This window comes from Drosophila biarmipes, chromosome 2R, assembly GCF_025231255.1.
Source record: "Drosophila biarmipes strain raj3 chromosome 2R, RU_DBia_V1.1, whole genome shotgun sequence".
NCBI classification, from domain to species: domain Eukaryota; kingdom Metazoa; phylum Arthropoda; class Insecta; order Diptera; family Drosophilidae; genus Drosophila; species Drosophila biarmipes.
The window spans coordinates 21,942,424-21,958,912 of NC_066615.1; the positions used below are offsets into that span (position 1 = coordinate 21,942,424).

Genomic DNA, 16,489 nt, shown 5'->3' on the forward strand with positions numbered 1-16,489 from the left:
AAAGCAAACTGACTTTAACTGTTGATTAGAATGAGGTTCATTATAATAATGCCAGTGGAGCATGTCAAGAGCCCTGACGTGTCAACCGCAAGAGAAACGAAATTCGTTGCTGGAGGAGAAAAGCAAGGACATCCCCTACACCCCCGGACCCTGTGAAAACTGACCACAAAGGATCGGGGGAGGGCATCTCCATAAGTAATTAACCGGGTGATAAAGAACCCGGCCCCGGGCAGTACAAGTTGCCATTCAAGTCGACGACAACGGCTCGTCATTAGCGGCCGAAAATGTTGCATTTAGTTGTGGGCTTGATGAATATGGTTAATTTCACCGTACGTATACATACTTCTGAGTCTGGCAAATATGTATTTGTCCCAGGGCGGCGATGACAGCGCCTGACCGAGACACATTTTTCGTTTGTCCTCTAATTGCATATCTGAGGACGGTGATTATTATGGAGATGGCGATGACGATGGCGCTGGTACAATTACCACAGCCTCCTGCTGAGCCGGGCTCTGTTTTGATGTCCTGGCCAGACGGAGAGGCCCAAGAAGACCCCTGGACATTGCCCCTTGGTCGAGCGGGGCCGGGCTTAGTGTCTAATTAAAAGCAACAGAAACTGGCCTCTTAATTTATGCTCGTTCGGGGACAGGCTCCGAGAAAATCCCTCACATTCGGCCTTTCCATTCGGTATTTGCATGTTTGCTCTCGGATGCCTAATGTTTTTCGCCTTGAAAAGTTTGCGGCATAAATCGTGCACTTGGCTCGTAATTCGCAGCTGTGTCACAGGTAAAAGTTTCAGGGGTAAATTGAGTGTTTCGTGACTTTGAACGCGTACACCTTTGTTTTGCGAAATTCTGACGGTTCTTGAATAATGCAACTGAAGATATAGTGTGACTTTCATTTATTAGCACTTCTTACTGTTATTGCTATCTTTTTAATCGAAGAGCAAGAGGCTATATAGTATTTGCATTTATTGTATACCATAATATACCTTTTGTTGACTTCACCCTCTGCTCCCATCCATATGAGCCCTCATAATATCAATACCAGGGCTGACATTAACAAAGAATGAGAAAGAGAAATAAATTTTGTCCTCAGAATTACACCCAAACTGAGTAATCTATGCTTTACCTTTCGTGTTTCCTTTACCCAGTATTCAAAATCAAAATCACAGCTGTGCCAAAAACTTTTCAAACGGGCGATAAAATAACTTTATAATTTTGTTCAAAATTTTGAGTTGTGCAGAATATTAGATAGGGAGATTTCATTGACTGAAGAAACAATTTCTAGTTCACCATGGCGGATCCAGATATTTCGGAGATTGAAGAGACTGTGGCCCCACCCATAGGCGGCGATATAAACTTCGACTTGAACAACCAGCGATTAGATTGCGAGCATTTGGGTAAGAGTAATACTGAAATATTCTTCCAGAATATTAATTAGTAGTGTCGAAACAGATCAAATGACCGACAATTGGACCGATACGCAAAGACCCTCATTCGTCACCGCACTGCTTCGATTTTTTGGCAATGTCTTTGGTAAGAAAATTGAATCGAAGCCAGAATTATATTATATATCATATATGACATATTTTTCGCAGTCGATATATTCAACGCAATTTTCAGCTGAAGAGCAGTACCAAGATCCATGTGGGACATATTCTCAGGAAAGCAGTTTATGAAATTCAGGGTATTTACCAAATTGCAAATAAAATCGTTTAGTATTCGAGTTCTTTACATGGTTTTTATTAACAAAAGTATTACATAGTGCTTTACAGAAGGTGTCGTTTAACGTGTTTAGCCGCAATAGATTTCGGTTAGTACGGGAATGCGGCAGTAGCAGGTGCAGCTCTCGAACTCTTGGCCGTAGGCCGATATTTCGGCGAGGAACTTCTCAATATTCTCGGGTTTCCTAAAAATGTTTTTGTCCACGCTCAGGTTGTTTTCCACCAGGATTTTCCAGCGACGCATGCTGGCAATAACATCGCCGCAGAAGTCGCGCTTGTTCCTCTCAGCCGACTTCTTTATGTTGCTCATGAGCTTCTTCTGCTTTTCTGTAAAATAAGTACAAAATCATTATTAATAAAATTCTTCAAGCTCTAAATCTCTTTACCCCACTTACTGTATGCCAAATTTTTCTGAGCCAACGCCGCTTGGGCGTCCCTCTGCGAGGCATCGTACATTTCAATGATCCTGAACATGCGCTTGTCAATGTCCTTGGACAATTTCAGGGCGGCCTCGCACTTTGGCTTGCATTGGCTCCAATACCGGGCTCCCCTGAAGGGAACGTCACTTAGCCTTTCACTCTTCTTAAAATTTCGTTGATCCTTCTTTCTGTCGGCCAGATACTTGGCGATTTGCAGCTTCTCCCTGCCATTGTGGAACCGAAAGTGCAGGCTGGCCAGCAGTTTCTCCACACGCGACAGGCAGCTGTAAGTAGATATAAAAAATATTTTTATAGAAATGAGTAAAATATGGAGTCACACATAGTGCTTACTTGGAGTTCTTCAGCGAATAGACCCCGGGAATGGCGTAGGTGCGGAGGAGGTGGTGCAACTTGAAGGCCACGCAGTTGAGGAGGTCCTCGGCGGCGCAGACCTGCAGCCTGAGCAACTTGCTGTTGTCGTGGATCGTGAGGCGACTCCGCCAGCCGCGGAACAGAGCCTGGATCTTGGTGGCCGATCGGTGGTAGTGGTCAACCAGGCGCCTCTGCAACATGTTCTCCACAAACCTGTAGTGGTTGTTCCTGACCGAGAACCCTCGCCACCAGCGCTGGATTGTGATGGCCGCCTTCCTCCTGTTCTCGAACCTCCTCCGGTAGAAGAATCCCCGCCAGTTTGACTGGATGGTGCGAGCTGCCTTGTACTGCTTGTAGTCCAGCAGCAGCAGCCAGGTGCTAAAGTAAAGGAAAATATATGTAATTTTCACAAATATAAATTTGTTATAAAATTAAATTTATAATAAAATATTTTTTTGATTAAAATAGGAGATGGAGTATAAATGGGAAGGATAAAAATAGAAAACCATTGATTTGGTAAAGTTAGGATGGGAGAATAATATTTTTAATGGAATAATTTAGAACATATCAACTAGTAATAGTCAAATGTAGTCCCTTGGGATTATTATTTTCAGAATATATCATTAGGATTTAAATATTTTCTCACCGGGAAATTATTCGCGTCCTGTATTCAGTTGACAAAATTGACTCATTTCGGGACTCGGACTTCATACTGCTGCAAATCAAAATTCGTAATTTTAGTTATGCACATATGTATTCTGAATGAAAAATCATACCGCAGCTCATCACTCATGGGCACAGTGCCCCGGCGGGTGTGGTGCATCATGGGGATGCGACCTGAGAACATCCTGCCTAATGTGCCGCGCTGTATCCTGTTCAATTTAAATGTGTGTTTGGGGTGACTCGAGTGTGTTTTATAACATGTTTCGGGGGAACAAAGTGTTGTTTGTGACTGACAGCCCGATGGAAAATCGATGAATCGGAGATTTTTGTCTAGCTGCTGGCTATAATTTATGGCCGCCGGCGATTATTCGGGCATAAATCTTCGGGCTTTGCATCCTGGTCTCCATTCGGGCGACATATTTTATTTCGCCTCTGCATCAACATGTTTTGCCGCTTATCGCGTCGGGGGGAAGCGAATTTATGTGTCTTTTTCTCCACCTCGAGTTGCCATAAATATTCGCAGCGACTGGCTGGAATTTCCCGGGGCTAAGGCTGTGTTTAATTGAATTGTGGGCTTAGGTCTACTCGATTCCGGCCACAGCAGCCATACGTCTATTGGCGGCCACCCATTTATGATGCCCTTGACTGCAGCGGCCATGTTATCCAATTGTGTTCTAATGCTGACAAATGGCCGAGGTCAAGTTGCCATAAATTCAGTGCGGCAAATGGCATTAGGTGGCCCGCTGGCAGGCACTTTAAACGAAAATCGATACAGAGCCACGGCGCCTTCCCAGCTTTCCCCGCCTTCCCTGCCTTCCCTGCTCATTATGGGCCACAAATGAGCCGCAGAGCCAACACAAACAAACGGACGGAAATGAAACGGAAATTCTCATTTATGGCGCCCTTGACGCCATTTCCAGTTTGGTCGCCATCTATTCGGCCCTGACAAGTTGGCACTGCTCGCTGATTTCAGATGCAGATTGCGATTGCAGGCCCTGATTGCAGCGGCCGTGAGATTTATGGGCCGCACAGCCCGTGCTGACCCAGTAACTGATAGGAAAACCGGACCAGCCACATTCACACATTCTGGGCGCTGTGTCCCCTGAACTTTTCACCTTGAGCTCCCGTTGCGGTTTTTGGTATTGGAGATGTTCTGCGAACTTGGCCGCAAATTAGTTTTTACACCTGACTGACTGGGAATAGCATGTCGTTTGATCCCTCGAAGGGTCCCAGAGGTACATTTTAATTGTCCTCCAATCAGAAGTCTAGACATCGGAACGAGAGCGCTGCCTCAGCTATTTATTTTTGGAATGCGCACGCTTGTGTAAATACAGAAAGGTCCTTCGTTTCGCTTTATGACATGCCCACACAAAGGCGGCCAGGGATGGGTGCCCAAATCTAATTTGAAAAGTACTAACCCGTGACGGGGCAAGAGCCATATATCAAAAGAAGCTGCTAACCCAAAACCCGGCGAGCGAGGAATTTACGAGCCGACACCCCAAGCATGTTAACCATAAAATCGTCCTAGGACCCACCTAAACATACTTTGGGAAAGCCCTAACTTTGAGTTGCCGGGCTCACAGCCAGAAATAAGTAGTTCCCTGAAAGAAGAAGACGTAGTGGTACCAAAATATTTCATTTAGAAATCATTACCAATAAATTTCGGGATATACCGGAACAAGCTATACAATTTAATAAAATATACGCGTTTTAAAAACAAAAAGTGACTAAATGGTCTTAGTATAATAACAAATAAACATTCTTTAGTTGTTTAATTTGTATATTTAAAATGGGTAAGATTTTTAGCGTTCTGTAGAGCAATTGTAAGGATGTGGGTCTCGTTGGCTCAGCTTCAGGATGGCCATTCTAAGTAGGAATTCTGACAGCGGCTATGCCTTCTCAAAGGTAGATAATCCATCCTCCAAAAAAAGTGGGATATCTTAACGTGAAAGCCAGCTGGTCGTAGAGGTTGCCCCATGAGGACATCCTTGAAGAAGTCCAAGGATCCTGTGTACTGCTCCCGGTTGAAAACCAATCCAATCATGGCCAATATGTTGTTGTATGTGCTGGGTTACAGACGGGCAATTCCGGGGGAATCCCCATGCCGCCCAGGAACACCACACAACCGGACATCATTCGCTTCATATGGGCAAACAATCTCCAAATTTTAGTTAGCTTGACAATGTTTTTGCTTTCGATAGGGATGGCGACATGGGACTTGGGCAGTGTGGTCGCGGAGGCGATCGAACTTGCCATCGCTTCAGTGGGAGGAAACATATCTTGGGATCACTGGAGCACACTACTGCTATTCTCCATCTCACTAGCTTTGATTATCATGGCGAGAAATGATGATCCTCCTCCTAGGTCTGGATCTTGATGCCCGTCATCTGCAGCCACGCGATGTACTGAAAATACAATTCATTTATTTAGCTTTAAAGGATTACCGAAATGTGTTTTTCAACAGGATAGGGGAGACAAGAACTAGAGAAATAATAGGTATAGCTTCGTTATTTTTGATAATACTCTCTAAATTATTTTAATAATATTTATATTTTCTAATTCAATCTGACTGCTATGGCATAAACCTGCCATGGGATCGGAAAATAAATGTCAAAATAATGCATATTCGTTGGCACATTGATAGGTATCTTTAACCGAATAGTTTTGTTATTCGTAGTTATAAAAGACCCGCAAGGATATAAAACTTCGGCTTGCCGAAGTTCGCTACCTTTCTTGTTTCTGCTTTTCAGTACATCGAGTGGCTGATGATGACGGCGAAGACCATCGGGAGTGTGCTTCAGAGGTCCAGCAGATGTTTCCTGCCCGGTGGAGGCCATTAGCCAGTTCACTATTTCCTGCGCGTCCACTCTGTCCAAGGCCCATATCGTCATCTCTATGGAGAGCAGAAACATTAAGCAGACCAAAATGTGGCGTTTGTTGGCCCAAACGAAATGAAAGATGGTCGGTTAGTTGGCGTTTCTGTGCGGCATTGTTATATAGCTGTGGAGAAACCCGTGAGCAAAAGAAAAACAGTTGAAGAAGTGCTTTACCTTTCATCTTTCTTGGAAAAGGAATCAGAGAAAATGTCTTTAAGACAAGCGAACTGAATCGGTCGGCTCCGTAAACGAAAGTGAAAAATTATTAAATGACACTAAGCTAGGATGACATTCAGTGATGGGTTAATAAGCACTCCAGCAGTTCTATCGATATAACAAATTTTTTAGGGAACTAGTTCATATACCAATTGGAATTGTATTTTTAAAATACCAAAACACATAATAATATTAATTTAAGTGTGATGTTTCTATTAACTTGGCCAAGCCAAAAAATATCTTAAAGTAGAAGAAATTTTGACAAAAATTTGCTGATCAGGAATATTTATTTTTCTTTTTTGTAACCTTTACAATGTAGTCATATTTTTTAATCTCGCATGTAAAAATAAAATATTTTTAAAGTAGGCGTTGCCTTTGAGGTAAGTTCCGTGTATTCAACCTTTTTATTAGCTTATCAAACCTCACACTCGCAAGTAACTTACAGAGGCAACATATCTGGTCGCAGAAATATATTTGAATTGAGGACCGGAAAATTAGAAAAATATATATGCTAACAAAAAAGAATCGGAAAGTAGTGCATCTTTTGTAAATTGCTGGCTCCAGCCGTGGCCACCGCGAAAAGTATGGATCGCATCAAGATTGGCGAGCAGTTGTTCTTCCAGCGGAGCGACGGAAGTGTCCAGCCGGTGGTTTGCACGGGGAAGAATCCGGAGCTGGACTCGGTGACCGGGGAATGGACCGAGGGAGCGGTGGTAAAGGGCAAGGAGGTGCCCATCAGTATGCTGATTGAAATCAACCGTCACATTTTCGCGGAGAACCAACCTCCACCGGGGACGGCGGGCTCTTTGATTCCTAAGCCCTGGGATGTGAGTCCCTCCGGAGGACGTCAGGACTCGCAGAGGAAGTCGTTGGACGGAACCGGAACAGCAAACCCCTATGCAGAGCGCCTGGGAGCTATGGGTTTTCGCAGTAAGCTGCCTTCCACAAAAGTGGAGAGTACTCCCCCAGCTCCAGTGGTGTATCGTGATCAGGGTGGACCGTATACCTCTCGACTGGTGCCCTGCAAGCCGCGTAACACCAGTCCCATGCAGAACCGCAGATCTCAGGGCTCCAATAACAATCAGCGGTGCTCGAGTGTCGTTAGGGAGGTGAATCGCATGAAGGACGAGCGGGAAAAGCGGCGCGCTCGGCAGGTGGAGCAGCTGCAGGAGAAGGATGCACTGCGTCGCAAGGACCCGGGGAATCCCAACTGGGAGGTGGCCCTCATGCTGCGCCAGTACCGCATGACCCTGACCTTCACCCCGCTCCGCAGTCTGAATCCCCGCGAAGCTGCTGCCCAGCAGATCACAGTTTGTGTGCGCAAGAGACCCATGAGTCGCAAGGAGGAGAACACGAAGAACATGGACATTATCACGATTCCCACTTCCGAGTCGCTGATTGTCCACGAGCTGCGCCTCAAGGTGGACCTAACCAAGTTCCTGGAGCACCACAAGTTCCGTTTCGACTACACCTTCGACGAGGAGTGCTCCAATGCGTTGGTCTACGCCCACACAGCTCGTCCGCTGATCAGAACCATGTTTGAGGGGGGCAATGCCACCTGCTTTGCCTATGGACAGACCGGCAGTGGCAAGACCCACACCATGGGCGGCGAGTTCTTCGGCAAGATTCAGGACTGCGGCACCGGGATCTACGCCATGGCAGCCCGCGACGTCTTCGAGGAGATTTCCCGAGCTGAGTACCGCGAAATTGGAGCCAAGATCACTTGCAGCTTCTTTGAGATCTATGGCAGCAAGGTCTTCGACCTGCTGCTGCCAAACAAGCCCATGCTTCGTGTTCTGGAGGATGGCAGGCAGCAGGTGGTGGTGGTGGGCCTCACGGAGATCACGGTGACCAAGGTGGAGGATGTCCTTCGCCTGATTGAGCACGGCAGCAAGGAGCGCACCTCGGGACAGACCTCGGCAAATGCCAAGTCCTCCCGTTCCCATGCCGTCTTCCAGATTGCCCTCCACCTGCCCAACTCCTGGGGACCCTACGGCAAGTGCTCCTTCGTGGACCTGGCCGGCAATGAACGCGGGGCGGATACGCAGTCCGCGGACAGACAAACTCGCATCGAGGGAGCCGAGATCAACAAATCCCTGCTGGCCCTCAAGGAGTGCATTCGGGCCCTGAGTCGCCAGTCCAGCCACCTCCCCTTCCGGGGCTCCAAGTTGACGCAGGTCCTCCGCGACTCCTTCGTGGGTGGCAAGAAGAACAAGACCTGCATGATCGCCATGATATCACCCTCCATGAGTTGCGTGGAGCACACCCTGAATACCCTACGCTACGCGGATAGGGTTAAGGAGCTAGTAGCCAAGGAAGACGATGCCTTGCAGAATCCGGGAGGGACCAAAGATAAGTCCCCCGATCTCAACGACGAATCCGAGCCAGAAATGTTGGTCGAGGAGGAGGGGGAGCAGTACGACTACGAAGAGAATCCACACATCACCATTTCTTCCGAGGAAACCAGCTCATACATTCAGCACAATGCCAGTTCCGATACGAACTTTAACCAAACCATTAACATGCCACAGCAGCCCTTGGAACTCAGGGAGGTGGCCGAGCAATACGTAGCTTTAATGAATTGCATGGAGAACCTGGTGCGCGACTTCCGTGATCTTCAAACGGAGGAGGAATTCGGCAGGCACCTGGCCAACTCGGACCATGCCTTTGACGATCTGCTCGCCATGGTGAATCAAACCCGAGACCAAGTGTTCAAATTCAAGACCCAACAATTAATCAAGGACTTGATGCAGAAGAACGGGCAGCTGGAAGGGGGTGAGGAGGAAAAGAAGGAGGAGGACTAGGTGTCTTCCCCCTCCAGCCCCTTCTGCATGAATTTATTTTTTACCACTCTCTGTATCTTTGCATTTGAGTTTTGGGCGACCCTCGAACGGCTCAAATTTCAATTCGATAAACAAGCAGTTAATGAAATTTCAAGCTCGAATCTAGTTTCTTTTATTTTCTTTTTCACAGCCACAGCTCCGCACTGCACTCAAGTTTCACTCGAACTCGCCGCGGTAAAATAAAAACTTTTCCGCCCTCCAGCGGAGTTTTCCCTTTTATACAGCTTCCCAACTTGCTGCATGAGTTTCCCCGCTCGCAGATACAAATTTATGACCGTCCGAAGTGTAATCAACAACGTGAGGTAAGCGAGTCGGTGGCGAACAAAAGAAGCGGATCCTTTGGGGTGGATTTGTTAACTTGGTTAACTGCCAATCTCCCGGAATCGTGTGTAACAGGTCCAGGAGACGCCGCTTGGGTCCCAAAAAAAGCGCAAAAAGAACGCCGCTGAACTTTTGACTGCAATAAAGCAAAGAGTATAGGTTACAAGTGGGTTGAAAGGTATCTGGCTTATGGAGCGCAAGATATTGGAATGCTTTTTTATGTTTCCTTAACAGGACTACCAAAAATTTAATAAAATATTGTTTGGCTATACTGGTTTTTATATTCCATCACTTCATCATATCAAACTCTTCCGAAAAAGTTTATAATTTTATAATTTATATTTATTTAAGGGTACAGGCTTACACAATTAGTTACAAGTGTCATATAGCCATAAGAAATACACGGCTTAGCTTAAGTAAGAAGAGAATAAACCTTACCAAAACAACTTTAACCAAAACTTGTTCTTCCAAAAACTGTATTTATTATAAGTCGTACAGATTTTATTGTACTTTCCTATGTGATACCCCTGGGAAAACTTCTTAGCCTAAGTTCTCATTCTTAATAATATCAATGCTAGTCAGCATATAAAAACTGTTCTCAAGCTCGTAAATAATCTTCCCCTAAGTGGACTAAACCTCATGACACTTCAATATCTTTTATAAATCAATGGTGGTATCATATAAAGACACTGAGTTACAACTTTAGCTGTTAACAATTTTCAAATAAATCCCAATTACTTGAAATTTAATTTGGAACGGCTTGCAAACTGTGTACCCAGCCGTGAACTTGCCTCGCCAAATTCCTGCAGAACTTTAAAGTGTCAACGCTGATGACGACGAACAGGAGATGACTGCGATGGCGAAGGGCGATGATGAAGCCCTACCACAAGCAGCTGCAGACAATTTCCCGTTCCCCGTTTTGGCCACCGATTGCCCCACCCGAAGTAAATGTAAAATCTTCCCCAGATGCTGAAAATTGCAACTAATTCCACGAGCCGGGGAAACTTTGCAGAACTTGCCGCACACACAGAGATCTCTCATTTGGAAAACTTTAAAATTAGTTAAGTTCGAGCCGAGATATCCAATAATGCAGCCCCAAAATGTGAACAAACAAATTCATCTGCGACTCGACTCGGGTCTCTCTCTTTGCCACTTTGCTTACATTTGAATGGATTGGTCGGGCTGCGAGTTTGGCTCGGTCTGGGTTCGGTCTCACTTCGGGGCATATATTTGCATCAACTTTTCCTTTGATGTGGCCTCAAATTTGCGGCATATGTAAGACTACCCACACAAACTTGATCCGAAACTTTCAATCAAATTAGCCCAATGCAACGCACCCTGGAGTTGGGTGAAGCAATTTAGCTCCATCTCTGAATTTTATCTCTATTTTATATATTGGGAATGCATTTTGGATGTAATTGAAAGGAAGAAAGCCTTTTTGGATATTACAATTATTATTTCTTTTGGGCCAGTTGTTTTGTAATTTGTATACATTCATTTAACCAAGTTTGTTTAAACTATAAATCATTTGATTAAAACAACCTTTTGTAATCGTAATCTTGTAACGTCCTTCTTAAATTTTGAAGAATATTTTGTAAATTAATAAGATGTATTTTATATTTGTGAAAAAGTACAGTTTTATAATCCTTACTCTTTTTAACACTTTTTTACATTTTTAAATGTGTTTAAAAATTGTTAAATGTATTTTATAATTTTAAAGGGTGCAGTGCTCTAGATTCGCAATCCCAAGTTTTCATTTGGGTAATGACTGTTAATTATTTGCAGTTGGTCTAATGAGGAAGCCTCTTCGAGGGCTCCCCGAGATACTTTCTGCTCATTGTCTGCTTAAGCGGTTTTCGGGGGAAAAGCGAAAGTGCAGTGCTGAATTTTAACGAAATTTATATGGAACAGCAGCAGCTGCGAAAGAAGTTAAAAGGACAATTTACCTCCTCTCGCCTCGGCTGCTCCTTGGCTTGGAATGCGTGAAAGGGAAAAGCGGAGAGCACAAAAACCTTTCCACGTTTTCGCCCAACTTTGTTGGTTTTTCCTAGTTGCCCTTCCTGTTCGCCTTTTCTTGTGGTTCTCGTTTTAAGCCGGGCCAAAAGCACTGCAATGCCAAAGAATTTAAGGAGGTCTGCGGCAACCGGGGCCAGGAGGTGGCTCGGTTTCAACTCGAAGCAAAACACTTAAGTTTTAACCCAAATTGTTGCCAACAAAGCGGTTTGTCTAACATTCTTTTTGAGAAAATTTTGTGAAAAAGTGTTTTCCAACGAGACCGAAGCGCACACACCCGTATGTGTGTGTTTCCACGTACGTCTCCGCACATAAAGCCGTGAACATCCGACGGGTAAACAAGGCATGCGAAGAGCTGAGGACCAGCCTTGGAGCTGCCCCAAAGCTAAGTAACAATAAACGATGGGCTGGAAGGGGCAAAGGGCGGATTTTTCTGGGGTTTTCTTGGGACGAGAGTCGCCCAAGAGCCGAGAGAGTGGGTGGACTTTGGGGATATCAATGAAGAAAACAGTTCTTTGGTGGGATTTCGACTCTCTTCCGTTTGACCAAGCAGCAAAAATGGTAAGTGCTCTATTTCCTTTCCTAAAGTGAGAGACACAGCTTTGAAGATGTATTTAGGGATTACTATTTGAAAGAATTTATAAAATCACATAGTTCGATTGAAACTTCTTTGTTCTTATAATATATTCGGTTATTTCGTTTTATTTCAAACAAAACATCTCCTAACAAGGGAAGAATATAGTGCTGATTGCACCTTCAAGAAATAAGAATATCTACCTAATATATATCTAGAAGGTCTTCCTGCTCTATGCCTTGATTTGCATCAACTACCATTGAGACAGTGGTAAGTAAGAGAATTTTTTATTAATTAAGGTAGTCAAGCCAATTTTGTTTTATTGAACATGTGGTTCTCGATCATCCTATTCAGATTCGTTTATTTAACAGATCTAACACCCCTCCAAAGGACTTGAAGGCAAGGCACTCTGAATGGGGAACGAAGGACAAGGTCCAGTCCTTTGCCAATCGCCGCAAATGCAAATGGCATTCCGCCCGTTGGACCACCCAATGTATCCCGCTTTTCTTTGGCCAACCCCGCTTCCGCACCCCTTTCACCCACCCCTTTTGCCACCCCCTTACCGCCCGCGGCGTGTTAGCCATGTCTGATGTCTAATGTCTGGCCTGCCTGGCAGCGACATGTTGACCTTAAAAAACTTGACGTGTTCAAATGTTGCAAAACAACTCGAGGGCTTTCGACTTGAGCACTTTTTCAGTTCTGTTCACTGTTCGGTGTTCACTGTTCGGCTTTCCCTTTCATGCACTCGCTCGCCCTCTCGCTCGCACGGGCTCAGGCCGTCTCTCTCCCGCATTCTGTTTGACGCACATGAAGTGCCGCACTTGAAATATGCTTTTTGCCTCTGGCCAAAGGGAAAAGCGGGTGGGAGGTGTGGAAAATGTGTTTTGACAAGTGTCACTTATGCGTAGCTACTATGAAATATGCAAGCCCCCGTCCCAGCCCCCTTCGCCGCCCCTCTTCCATCACATCCGCTCTAATTGCAATCGAGCCAAATGCAAGGGGGCGGGCTTAGGGGGCGGATGAGCTGTATGGGTGGCTGTGTGATCAATGCCTTTATCGAGTGCCGACGCACACACGGGGACGGAAGGACCTGGAAAAAGGATGTAATTAATTTGCACCCAAGGACTTTGGCTGTGGCAATTTGAACCAAGTATAAAATAAACACAGAAATGCAATAGTTGGCTGTTTGATACGATGTTTTCAAGGGTGTTACATAATCCAAGGAAATGTTTCGCTGGCCTTTCGCCTCAGAACATTTTAAAGAGAGTCGAAAGCCCTGGATGCTTTCATTCAGATCAAAAATATTTAAGGGAATTTGTAAAGGTGTCTAGAAGTAGGCAACAATGTAATTGGAATCTTAAGTACTCGATTTTTTGAAAATTTTAATTGCAAAGTTTCAAGCTAAGAAATCTTAACTTACTTTAGATTTTAAAACACTTGCATGTACAAAATACTAATTAAATCATTATAAATACCGCGGAATAACCCAATAAGGTGACAAAAAGTATGCAATAGTATTCTTTAAACTCGGACTATTGATGGATTTATTACTAATTATTAATGTTTTAAGCCTGCCTGACAAACAAACGATCAAGAATGTATTATACAATCCCACAGTATTGAAACCACATCCAATGAAGCTTGTGCCAAGTCCACTGTATAAGCACAGGTTAACTTTATAAGTAACTTTATCGAGGCGGAGGTTCAGCGCCCCATCGCCCGCAACCTTTTATTAAATCCATCCGCAGCCAATTGAAATCGCTCCCCAGTTCAGTTGAGTTCAGTTCGGTTCGTTTCGCCTCGGCTTCTCCCACGGAGCACGGCACTCCACAAATTACCAAACAAAACCGAATCCCCCAGTGGAACCAACAAGTTTAGAGCCATATAGCCGGGTCCTATAGCCCCAAAGGCAGACGGACAGATGATAACTCGCTGCTCAGACCGTGGCATTTAATATGCGAACCTTTTTCGTGCTTAAATTTCACAAATAGAGGGAGAGAGAAAAGCCATTTCGTCCTCCAGGGACTTTGCTATAAATATTAAAGCAAAGCAGCGCCGAATCCGGTGCAAGAGAATATTTAATATATATATTTTGATATGAATTTAAGACCCGCAATTCCCCGGGCAGGTCAGCAGGGATCGCGGCCACTCGCAGCGAGTACGTAATGCGACCATTAATATTTAGGCCACGTTAAAGCGTCTGCTGGAAACTTTAAGGAACGCCAGCTTAGTCCCCGTCTTAACCCACAACTCCCCACCGCAGCCCAGACGGGTAGTCGTTTGTCAGCGGGTTAAAGTTTTCCACCAAACTGGAGCACTGCTCCGTTAATTAGCATTTTACCGCAATCAAACGGGGAGCACCTCCCCGTTTGGGCCAGAACCACTGGCAAATGGCAATTGGAATGTAAACTGCGATAAATGCCAGGGGTTTCGCCATTCTGTATCTTGGCCATCTCCGAGGAATTAACCGACTATGCAAATGTGCAATTCAATTGCCCGTAATCATGAAATATTCCCGGCTTCCCAAAGGATTGTGCTTATTATTTCTGTTTTTCAATGGAGAGCAATTAAGTGGAACTGAATGGGAAGGCCGAGGGAAGTATCTCGTAATACCTTAAGAAATAAATAATAAAAGGATTTGAATAGATAACAAAGTATGAAAAATAAGTGCTTGAAGGAACTGACTTTAGTATATAGCTGAAGTGGTCTTAAGATTGTACAAATTAAATACCCAATCAGTTAAGAAAAATCCCATTGATTTAAGCAAATCCCATTTTACACGGTTAATAAAATACATAAATCCCAAATCTAATTTGCAATTTCCAGCTGGTTCCGACAATGGCTGCAACTACTAAATATAATTCCTGCCTTTCAGGAATTAGCATAGCAAACACTTTGTGGTGTCCCCCGTTAGGCGAATTTTCCTGCATAGTTTTTCACACCTTTTTTCGCACTCAGGCGGCTTTCCCTTTTTCCCTGTGCCCAACGACATTCGGGTCAAATGCGTATAAATTTAAAACCAAAAACACACTGCCGCATTCCTGGACGTGTGTGTGGAAAAAGGGCAAAGAAAAGCGGCTCTAAACTGGGGGGAGTTTTTCCTTTGGGGCAGCAAAATCAAAGGCAAACGCTGGAAATTGAGATCGAGAATGGCAAACGCTTAGCAGCAATTACGAATTCCGGTTCTGTCATCCTCGGCTCTGTCGAAGCGGAAGTCATTATCGTGGCAAACAAAACGTAGTAGTGGGGATGGGGGTTCCCCTGGCCCACAGCCCCGGCCCACCTTAACCCCCCAGTGCCCCCTGGGCGACCGCAGGAACAACAACTGCGACACGCCATTACATACATTTGCGACAAGACAACTCGGGTGGGTCTGGGTTTTCTGGCTTTGACTGTACGTGTGGCTACGGGTTTTGTCCTCATTATCGAGTTAATTATGTGTGTGTGACCGTCTTTATCCGTGTTCCGGGGCTCCACTGTGGCAGTGTGTGTGCGAGAAGGTAATTACAGCCAGGCTCCATTGTTGGCCAGAGCCGCTGCGAACTTTGCCTGTGGATTTCGGGGTTTCTTGGCCCTCACGCCACCCACTTTTCCACCTTTCGCTTCGATTGTAATTAATTTGCAAGTCGACTGCCCTAATGATGTGGTTCGTGGTCTATTTAAAGTGATGAATGTCTCCGAGCAGCGAGTAAATCTTTGCCACCTGCCTCCCTTTTTTCGGGGGTGTATCGCAAATATGTTAACCCATGATTTACACCAAATAATCTGGCTTTTCGCATCTGCTGTCCCTTTTCTCCTGCTTTTTAGTGGACAGACCCAGCTCAATGTGCGCGATCCCGAAGGTTAATTACGTTTATCCAAAACGCAACTGACCCCGCAGGACATTGACTTAATTTCCCTGGCGTTTATTTTTCTTCTCTCTCTGTTTAATTTTTGTTAAACGCTGGGGGGAGAAGAGGAAAAAATGGCGAGAAAGTCGAAACCAGAGAGCTGCCAGCCATTTCCCTTGCCTATCTTTATTTTTTCGCCTTTCTGCAAAGCTCGTTGAAGCGCCTAAATGGTAATTAAAAATTGTTGCATTGCCGCTCGAATGCGTTCGCTATTTATGTAGTTCGGGGCATTATGTAATTTCCCGACGACTTTCAGGGTTCAGTGGACTAGCATATTACGGCCTTATTTTCTGGTATTTGCAATTCTTGGCGCAATTCTTTTCAAGGGTTTGCGGGCCTATAAGGGGAAATTAGGGTTTAATAATCTCTTTAAAACAGAATCACTTAATTAAGGGCAATTAAGTCTATACTTTAATCATAACAAAATAATACAGCGTTTAAGCTTTACATTTCCTTTATCTATCCAATGATTTCAATGAAATGAGTATAGGAAATGATTTGAATGTTCTAGTTGGCATACGTGTCGTATGATTTATTTTTGGGGAATCTTTTTTGGGGATAATCATATTTCTTACC

The 16,489-nt window shown here is 44.7% G+C and overlaps 4 protein-coding genes across 6 annotated transcripts; 2 read left to right on the forward strand and 2 right to left on the reverse strand.

Moving 5' to 3' along the window:
* The first annotated feature begins 1,135 nt into the window (after window positions 1-1,135).
* Window positions 1,136-1,728, forward strand: LOC108022288 (uncharacterized). Its single transcript, XM_017091147.3, has 3 exons — window positions 1,136-1,402; window positions 1,458-1,538; window positions 1,601-1,728. Exons 1-3 carry the CDS (start codon window positions 1,297-1,299, stop codon window positions 1,627-1,629), a joined length of 216 nt encoding a protein of 71 aa, XP_016946636.1. The 5' UTR covers window positions 1,136-1,296; the 3' UTR covers window positions 1,630-1,728.
* On the reverse strand, window positions 1,724-3,482 carry LOC108022289 (abnormal spindle-like microcephaly-associated protein homolog). Of its 2 annotated transcripts, none has more exons than XM_044091967.2 (5): window positions 3,294-3,482; window positions 3,164-3,229; window positions 2,497-2,895; window positions 2,122-2,429; window positions 1,724-2,053 (listed from the first exon to the last, which is right to left on the reverse strand). In XM_044091967.2, the coding sequence occupies exons 1-5, from the start codon at window positions 3,362-3,364 to the stop codon at window positions 1,797-1,799; spliced, it is 1,101 nt and encodes a 366-aa protein (XP_043947902.1). In that variant the 5' UTR covers window positions 3,365-3,482; the 3' UTR covers window positions 1,724-1,796. The 2 variants fall into 2 exon arrangements, with proteins under 2 accessions (XP_043947902.1, XP_016946637.1); XM_017091148.3 differs by having other exon boundaries at window positions 3,164-3,232; window positions 3,294-3,480.
* Window positions 3,483-4,901: 1,419 nt separating this feature from the next.
* Window positions 4,902-6,300, reverse strand: LOC122818178 (uncharacterized). Of its 2 annotated transcripts, none has more exons than XM_044092082.2 (3): window positions 6,231-6,300; window positions 5,909-6,180; window positions 4,902-5,585 (listed from the first exon to the last, which is right to left on the reverse strand). In XM_044092082.2, exons 2-3 carry the CDS (start codon window positions 6,090-6,092, stop codon window positions 5,467-5,469), a joined length of 303 nt encoding a protein of 100 aa, XP_043948017.1. In that variant the 5' UTR covers window positions 6,093-6,180; window positions 6,231-6,300; the 3' UTR covers window positions 4,902-5,466. The 2 variants fall into 2 exon arrangements, with proteins under 2 accessions (XP_043948017.1, XP_043948018.1); XM_044092083.2 differs by having other exon boundaries at window positions 4,911-5,585; window positions 5,934-6,180.
* A 392-nt stretch (window positions 6,301-6,692) lies between these two features.
* LOC108022177 (kinesin-like protein Klp59C) lies at window positions 6,693-9,209 on the forward strand. Its single transcript, XM_017091029.3, has one exon. The coding sequence runs from the start codon at window positions 6,857-6,859 to the stop codon at window positions 9,074-9,076; it is 2,220 nt and encodes a 739-aa protein (XP_016946518.1). The 5' UTR covers window positions 6,693-6,856; the 3' UTR covers window positions 9,077-9,209.
* Window positions 9,210-16,489: the final 7,280 nt, after the last annotated feature.